Consider the following 8,469-nt stretch of genomic DNA (forward strand, 5'->3'; position numbering starts at 1 on the left):
AGTGTAAATCAAAAAATCAAAAATGTAGACTGACCCATCTCAAGTAGACTTGACGACAAATTCAAATCTGTTTTCAGAATTTTTATCGCTTCACTATATCAATCGGTACGTTGGACAAAAAACACGTCTAAATTCTTATGTTGAGCGTGTGTTAGACAAAGACAGGAAATCACCGCCACCAATCTCCTTAAGACATGAACATACTTTTTTTAAATCAGTTGCTGTACACTCAATGAAAATATTTTTGGTCTCTAAAGTAATCCTAGAATGATAACCATTAATAATTGGTGGCATCGATAGTACTACTCCATTATTATCTGTAATGACTGGATACACGCTGCTATCTTTAATAATACTCAAATATTGTTTCAATTGAGCATGTGTCTAAGGAGAAAAATCAAGTAAATTTCAGATATCTAAGAGCTTTTAAATTAATATATTTACAGAATAAATATCCATTAGTTCTGCAGCACTATGAACTTCTGTTTGATTCAATGCTTTGAATTTGATGTTTTCTGGTGGCAACGCATCATACGTGAATGGTCCTTGAATTGTATCTAAATCATGAGTACCAATAGCAACAAGTGATCGCTTTCTACAAATATTCTGATGTAGTTTGTCTTGTAAGTCTATGAAACTAGCATATCTAGCTGCATTCAAAGTAATATCTCTCAGTACAGCTGCGACAACATAAGGTCGAATTTGTTTGGTCTATATAATAAATAAATGTATGCAATATAAAAGCAAACATCAAAATAAGGTAAATCATTTAAATCTATATTTATAATAAAATTATACTCACATTTGATTTAACAAGTACTTTTAATGGTTTTTTTGACTGAATGACTTTATAATGGGGTAATTCCATCCTAAAATGATTTAAATAAAATTTTATGGAATTCATGATATTGATTAACTAGAAGTTTTTAGGTTTACTTATTTTGAAACACAAGCAACGCATCCACTAATCCTTCTAGACATAACAAATCATAACGGTTTGCCGGTATGTCAATTCTGTAAATCGTATCATCAGAAGCGCCTTCAGATTTAGACTCGCTTTGTTCTTTGGAAACCATTTGTTTTTCTGAAGTCTAAATTTGATCACTCCGTAAAATAGATGTATTTGAATAATTATAAAAAAAACACTCACCACCTCGTCGAGCTCTAATCCGTACGAAATGCACAAATTGTCAAACTCTTCGTCGGCTGGAAAAGAAATAAGTTTAAAACATCAATCATCAGACGTATTGAAAATAATTACTGTAAGTCGTTCCGAGCGCCTCGAAAAGCAGATCCCTTTTAATATTGATTGTCGGCATTTTTCGGTTCGATGGGACGTACGAAAAAAACTAAAACGCTTAGTGCATAAACAGTAAATTATCAAATCAAGTAAAATCCTATCAATTACGTATTACGATGGTTCATCAAGCGTAGATATTAATATATTAGTAGTTACTAATTATGTATATTGTACACAACCTACTAAATTGTACGCTCAATACTGTAATGTCGATAATATCATAGAATTGTGTGCCTTTACAGCACGAATAAACGAAATACGATTTATGATAGTAAAAACTGTTTGTGGTGCGGTATTTTAATCTATATTCTGTGATTGTTGTTTTGTTATTATCATTTATCACGTGTACATAATTATCATAGATATTAAACATATGTTTAATATCTATGATAATTATAAACCGGTTGATAAGAAAAATCAGAGATAAGGGGTCAGATATAAGCAAATTTAAGATTCACAATTCCAGATAATATATCTTAAATCGTGGTAAAAATCAAAAAAGTTCCTTTATTGAAAGGCTTTATCATTTAAGTATTTGACATTCACCATTAAAGCATTTCAGTATTTCACTATTTAGCAGCCAGCATACTATATAGTGTTGTAGATTTACATTCTACATTTCTACAAGCATGACGTATAAAGAGTTTTTATTTACATCCTTAGACATAACATTATATTACCTAATAATATAAATAGTATATATTAAGTATGTTTATGTTTATATCTAACTATCAGATACATATATTATGTCCATTATCTTTATTAAGGACGATTAAAATTTGATCACTACCTTTTGTTCCACTCATATTTTCCAAGTAAACTTCTCCCAGTGATATTAATTTTACAATTTTCCCTTTGTTCTTATTTACAGTTGCTTCAACGCATACCTATTAATTATTTAACATTTATATTATATTTAAATACTAAAATGTATCTCCTGAAAAACAAAGTTTTTCAAATAGGAGAAATTTCACACAAAGCAAACCGATTTTATTTTGATGAACGTTTGGTCCATAGGATTTATTATACAAAACATTTGGATCACGTTCACTTGTACATAATATATCCATTATAGTCTTGAACTCTTTTTAAGATAAAGAAATTAATGCGTGGAAAAACATTTGAACTGCATTTTTAGTTAATGAAAGCAGAGTACCCAATCGTGTGGTGGGGGCGACAGCGGTACAGTATCTTAATTAATTGGATAGTCAGTAGGTAACTATTAATTCAAAGTATAATGCAGATATTGTATTGTAGTTTATTTGATTGTGTTATATGAGCAATAGCTTTTATCATGGTCTAAAAAGTTTCAATGACAGCTTAAAATTTTGTTTGTTTATCAAATTTTTTTTTTTAAATTAGAAAATAAGTGTGTTGTGTTGTGTTTAATTATTTATTAATAATACGGAGAAAAAAACAATTTTAAAATCGGTTGAATATTTTAACGAATGTAAACAACTATAAAAGGGAGATTTTAGTTAAATACTATTACATTAAAAAAAAACTGAACTACAATATTTGTATTATATTTTGAATTACTACTGACTTTCCAATTAATTGGCAATATAGTGTAAACTTATATACTCATTTGTATAAAAATAATTGATTTTGAAATGTTTCAGTTTTTAACTAATTTTATATTAAAAAACTGGTAAATGTAAAATATGTTGAAAACTTAATAGTTTTAGAATAACACCTTAAATATAGAAAATATTGTAGCACTGCATTTTTCTATTCATGTATGTTAAGAAGCCTTTTTTAATACCAACATTTATTTTAAACCATAAAATTAACTTGGTACTTAAATTAAAATTGTATTGAATAAAGAATCAAATATTTTTAAGTCTTAAATAGTTAGTGTCTAAATGCAAAATTTAGTTCTAAATATTAAGGTATAAAAACTATTGTATTATATTTCAATAAGAATATTTTTTTTTTAATTATTTATTCAAACCTAAACATAAAAAAATAAAGTTGAAAAATAATTCAATAAGTATTTTCTATCAACAATTCAACATTGACAAATTAAAAATAACATTAAAATAACAATATTTATGAACCATTTGGTAGTCCATTAACTACTTCAACGGGAGTCTCAACTTCAGTACTTTTGGGAAGCTCACTTTTTGACTTTTTATGAACTACTTCACCTTTGCTATGGGGCCTTTTTTCAGACTTTTTTCTTTTATCTTCATTTTTACTCCCATCTGATTTGTGTTTGCTTTTATGTACCTTAGGAGGTTGCCCTTTTTGATCTGTACCTTCAGCTATAGCTGGTCGTATTTTTTTAACTTTGAGCTTATTACTTTTATCATCACTTAATTGCTTAGTATCTTTAGGTTTGCTGTGTTTACTCGACTTATTATCAGGTTTAGTTTTAACTAATTGAGTTGGTATATCAGTTTTTGATTTTGGAGATATCTCTGTTGTAGTATCATCGTCTTTTTTAATACCATTAACAATAGATATTGGATTAGTTTCTTTGTTTTCAGTATTGTTAATACTTCTAACAGAAGCTTTCCATTTTTGAAGTTCATTCTGTAAGAAGTATATTGTACTCTGCATTCCTTCCACATCTTCATCTAAGTCTTGTAAAAATTCATCCAATTCTAGACAAAATAAAATAAATTTATAATATAGATATTGTATACAATATAAAAAATTCTAGGCAGAGACGGTCTAACTGAATTCAAAATAATTTGAAATGCTAACGGAAACTGTTAGGTAAAATATTGGAGCATTTTTTTTCTATTATAAATTTACAAAAAAAGAAAAAAACCATTGTAAAAAATAAAACATTTATCGCTCAGCTAAAAATTTAAAACCAATAATATCCCTATGCATAGTATAGTATTATGTGACATACAAATTGACTATGCATACGAACATAAGGAATGAAAACATATTCAGGAGTTACCTGATTGTGATTTTTTAACTTCTTCACCAAAGTTTTTCTGCAATGCTAATTCACCTTCAAGCTTAGCTACTCGGCCACTGTTTACTAATTTACCAAGTTCTTCATTTTCCTGATACAGCAAACGACACTTTGCCATCAATCTTTTTCCAGTATTACTGCCAACATTTTTATTTGATATTGAATTTTTTTCAAAATATTTACTAATGATGAAACTTAACTAACCTGTCGGGTGTAAATTTCCAGGCATTCAGTTCTCTCTGGGTTTCTTCTAGTCTAATTTTTGTAGCACATAGATCTTGTCGTAATCTTTGAATCAGAAGATTTACAGCTGGATCTTGTAATGAACATTTGAGTGAAGATAATGAATTGTTTTGAATAGAATTTCGCATGGCTGACAATTGTGCCTAAAAATGAAAACCTTAATTTTATTAGAAAAATAATGGAAATCGCAGTACATAAATATAAATTGATAATAACAATAAATTGGTCGATATATTATTACAATATTTAAAATTTAGAATTTTTTTTTTAAATTGAATAATCTAGGTACATTAAAAAATCATAACTGTATAGTACACATGTCTATAAATTAAAAAAAAAATGTATTAATTTATATAATTTATAATCAGAATATGTCCAAATACTAACAGCATAATCTTGTATTTCTTGTTCTTTAATAGTCAATTTTCTTAGTAAACATTTCTCTCGTATAACTAATTTGCGAAAATCTTGGTCTGTTCGCTCACTCTTGTCACACAATAGGTTACACCTAATACATATTGACGCTGAAAAAATTTTATATTTCAAAACAATCACGTCAATTAGATAATAATGAGATATAATAGGTGCTCAACTGTAGACCGATTGAGACAAACCAAACATGTTTTTTTACTTACGAACATGAACTCCCCAAAAAACACATTTGTAGTGACCTACCTTTAAAAGGTAAAATACCCACAGTTTGAAGGAAAAAGCTTAATTTGCAGTCAATGTCGAATAACAACAAAATCATAAATTTGTATTGTACATAAGTAACCGTAAAATGTAAATTAATTGTTTATCACTTTTTCGTATAAAGTATGTAAATAAAAATGCGAAAATGTAATTTTTGTATGCATTTCGCATATCGCAATGAGAAAATAGTACCTTCGTTCGCCTTTGCTTCTAAAACGCGAACGCGCGACATAGCGTTTTTATACATATCGACAATACGCTGTCGCGGCAATCGGACCATATTGTCATCATCGACGATGTCCACTTGCCCAAAACCTGTCCGATTCTCTTCGACCATATTTTCGCACAAAATCGCACCGAAATATAAAACGTTAAATTTAAGCAGTTATGAAAACACTTCAAACGAAACAAGTAGACACTTCCATTAACAAACGGACGATTCTCTCAGTGAATTCATGGTTCATCTATCAAACACAACATACGTGGGGGTTACATATGTGTTCATAATATTGCAAGAGAAACTTGAATTTACTGGAAAAGCATTTCATAAGAACAGAAAAGTGTTACTTGTAAATCGTAACATGTAAATGGTAATTTGAAAATTAAAATATAAATAACAAAATCGCAAAACCTTGTTTCCAATACAACCAATTGGAATTTAGTAATAATTAGTAATTAAAATAGTAAAATTCAAGAATTCTGAACTCAGAAGTCTGAAGTATCAAGTAAGAACTATAAGATTAACAACAACAATAATATTCAGAAGTAAAGTTGGTACAATTAACAATTAGAACAGTTGTTATGTTGAGGTTAAGTTCTTATCAATCAGTTTTTCCATGCCCATGATTATGTTCAGATAATATTATTATGTTCTATTTCAGATTTCTGATATAAAATATTTATTATTTATACCTATTTATCACGATGTTGTATATTATACCGTGCTATTTATTAATATTTATCCTGACAATTTGACTAATTTGAGTAATCTGAGTATCCGACCTTCCGTGGATGAATTATTATAGGATAATAATATTATAATTAGTAATTCGTGTTACGTGTTTCTGTACTAACTGGATAATGTACTACCTATATAAATATATTATAATACTCCACGACATTCCACAGAATAGATGAAATCACATTACAACTAACATTTTGTACACCTAATACCTACCTAATTTGTTTTATTCTGTGCCTAAAGCTTTAAATCATATGTGTTGTGGAAGTGTATGAGTTTTTACAGTTCAATTTACAACGGATCTACAATTTTTTTATTTCATATTCTTACTGTTCAATTCTTGTCGGTGTGCTGTCTGTAGTCTGTAGAATAATATAATTTTGTTCATGATATGGTAATGACACTGCTGCACATATTATTATAATCATACCCGGTGGCTGACACTTAAATTGAAGTGAAGTAACATGAGTATCCGAAACGTTTTCAACAAAAATCTAAACTTGAAGTATTTACGGGTTAAATACCTTGTTCAGCGGAAAATATGTCGACAACTTAGTATACAAAGTGTAAAATATGAAAATTATCCAAATGTCCGCTGTTCAAACATACATGTAATTGGCGACTGTTTGCCTCACGACAACAATACTACTACTTCTGTATTTCCTTCGTGGAAATGGTTGTTAGCGATTTCACTTTTATATGCTGGGTACGATAGTGAAAGTGAGTTAAAAATTATTGTTGTTGTTTTGACTTGCAATTTTAAATCATTTTATTTGATTAATTTTACCCCAAATTGACATCTGCTTAATACATTTTGTTAGCTAAATGTTAAAAATTAATTTAATGTTGCCATAAAATAATTATAAGTGTGTATTGTTATTATAATAATGTCCAATGCTGAACACATTTATTTATGATAAACCAGTGCTTCAGAAACAGTTTTTAACACTTTCAACGCCACTGACGCGTATACGTGTCAATAGGGTTTATTCCAACAGGCCGGTGATGTGTTAGCGTATCAAAAACGTATACGTTTATATACGCTATAATTAAATTGGAAATAATAAACTCTGAAACTTAGATAGGCCATTGACAATGTACTTTAAATTTAAAGGTATGGGTGGTTTTATTTTTTGGTATTTCAGTCATTTCTGAAAAGACGGGCGGCGTTGAACGCGTTAAACAAACCTATGTTTTGAGAACAAACTCTGATGTGGCTGATGGGTTATATTTTTTGTAGATATATTTGACCTGATCAACCAAGGATCAGCAGAAGAATTAACTAGGTACTCTATCTTTTTAATTATTATTAGAATTGCTGACATTTTAACTCTATATTGTGAACAATTTTATTTTCAGATTTTTAAAAGATAATTCTAAGGCAGCTAATAAACTTCATTCATTTGGATGGGCTCCATTACACGTGGCTGCATCGAATAACAAATATGAGCACTTGGCAGTTTTATTAAAATCTGGAGCAGATCCAAATTTAAGTGATGGTTTTTCAAATTGTATAAATGTTGCTCGAAAGAGAAACATTCACCCTTCAGATGGTAAATACACAATATATATTTGTTAATTGTTTTATTAAGAATAAAATAAAATTATTTTTTTGTTTCAGTTCTATCAATAAGAGAGAATCATTTTATGCATAATTTTAATGTTAATGCAACATTTCAAGGATTTACTGCTTTACATTATGCAGCATTATTAAATAATATTGAATCACTGAAAGTTCTAATGGATCATGGAGCTGATCCCAATTTAAAATCAGTCTCTGGCCATAAACCAATAGATTTGGTTACGGACATAACAATTTATGAACTCCTTGCTGATTATGAAAAAGAAGTAGATTTTAATGTATTGTTCAGTAAAGATATCCAAAAACCAAAATATTCTGTACTTTGAAGTATTTGTTGACTTCTTATACACACACTTATTATTAATGTATGTAACCAATTATTTGTGTTATACATTACCAAACTATATAGTAATTTAAGTAATTATTTATTTTATTTTTATATCACCAGCAACCTATGTTCCCTAATAGATTAATAACTAGTCTTAACACAATATTAGTTCATTTTTTATTTTTTATTTTATTTTCATTATGTAATAGCTGTTTTTATTAATTCAAATTTATCAAGATTTAAAAATTATTTATTAAATTAATAATTTCAATATTTTTTACCAAAATTGAAAATATTACTGACATAACAGATATTGGAAAAATATTTTGTTGTCACGATATAATAATAAATATTATTGTTGAACAATTATTATAAATTATTAGCTGTGTTAATATAAGTGTATGTGTAATAGATTAAAAATTGTATG

At 28.2% G+C, this 8,469-nt stretch overlaps 3 protein-coding genes across 3 annotated transcripts in view; 1 reads left to right on the forward strand and 2 right to left on the reverse strand.

Moving 5' to 3' along the window:
* Positions 1-1,579, reverse strand: part of LOC100168993 (phenylalanine--tRNA ligase beta subunit) — a 3,129-nt gene extending 1,550 nt beyond the window's left edge. Inside the window, exons 1-6 of the mRNA XM_001944909.5 lie at positions 1,262-1,579; positions 1,151-1,206; positions 937-1,091; positions 803-869; positions 445-711; positions 205-384 (exon numbers count right to left, since the gene is read on the reverse strand). Of these exons, the coding sequence (XP_001944944.1) occupies positions 205-384; positions 445-711; positions 803-869; positions 937-1,091; positions 1,151-1,206; positions 1,262-1,319 (783 nt within the window). The 5' untranslated portion in view covers positions 1,320-1,579. The remainder of the gene's footprint in view (positions 1-204; positions 385-444; positions 712-802; positions 870-936; positions 1,092-1,150; positions 1,207-1,261) is intronic.
* A 1,555-nt stretch (positions 1,580-3,134) lies between these two features.
* LOC100164911 (pre-mRNA-splicing regulator female-lethal(2)D) lies at positions 3,135-5,892 on the reverse strand. Its single transcript, XM_008189763.3, has 5 exons — positions 5,364-5,892; positions 4,866-5,002; positions 4,440-4,621; positions 4,218-4,372; positions 3,135-3,909 (listed from the first exon to the last, which is right to left on the reverse strand). The coding sequence occupies exons 1-5, from the start codon at positions 5,506-5,508 to the stop codon at positions 3,353-3,355; spliced, it is 1,176 nt and encodes a 391-aa protein (XP_008187985.1). The 5' UTR covers positions 5,509-5,892; the 3' UTR covers positions 3,135-3,352.
* A 189-nt stretch (positions 5,893-6,081) lies between these two features.
* The window catches only part of LOC100166924 (caseinolytic peptidase B protein homolog), a 7,081-nt gene continuing 4,693 nt past the window's right edge, over positions 6,082-8,469 (forward strand). Inside the window, exons 1-4 of the mRNA XM_008189762.3 lie at positions 6,082-6,852; positions 7,373-7,418; positions 7,492-7,685; positions 7,754-7,980. Of these exons, the coding sequence (XP_008187984.1) occupies positions 6,597-6,852; positions 7,373-7,418; positions 7,492-7,685; positions 7,754-7,980 (723 nt within the window). The 5' untranslated portion in view covers positions 6,082-6,596. The remainder of the gene's footprint in view (positions 6,853-7,372; positions 7,419-7,491; positions 7,686-7,753; positions 7,981-8,469) is intronic.

The sequence above is a fragment of the Acyrthosiphon pisum genome, chromosome A2 (assembly GCF_005508785.2).
Source record: "Acyrthosiphon pisum isolate AL4f chromosome A2, pea_aphid_22Mar2018_4r6ur, whole genome shotgun sequence".
Classification (NCBI taxonomy): Eukaryota; Metazoa; Arthropoda; class Insecta; order Hemiptera; family Aphididae; genus Acyrthosiphon; species Acyrthosiphon pisum.

Coding starts and splice junctions, on each gene's coding strand:
- LOC100164911 (XM_008189763.3), bottom strand. CDS start 5,508: ATGGTCGAAGAGAATCGGACAGGTTTTGGGCAAGTGGACATCGTCGAT. Junction 5,003..5,363: donor AGAAGCAAAGGCGAACGAAG/GTACTATTTTCT, acceptor AAATTTTTTCAG/CGTCAATATGTATTAGGTGT. Junction 3,910..4,217: donor AGTTAAAAAATCACAATCAG/GTAACTCCTGAA, acceptor TATTTTGTCTAG/AATTGGATGAATTTTTACAA.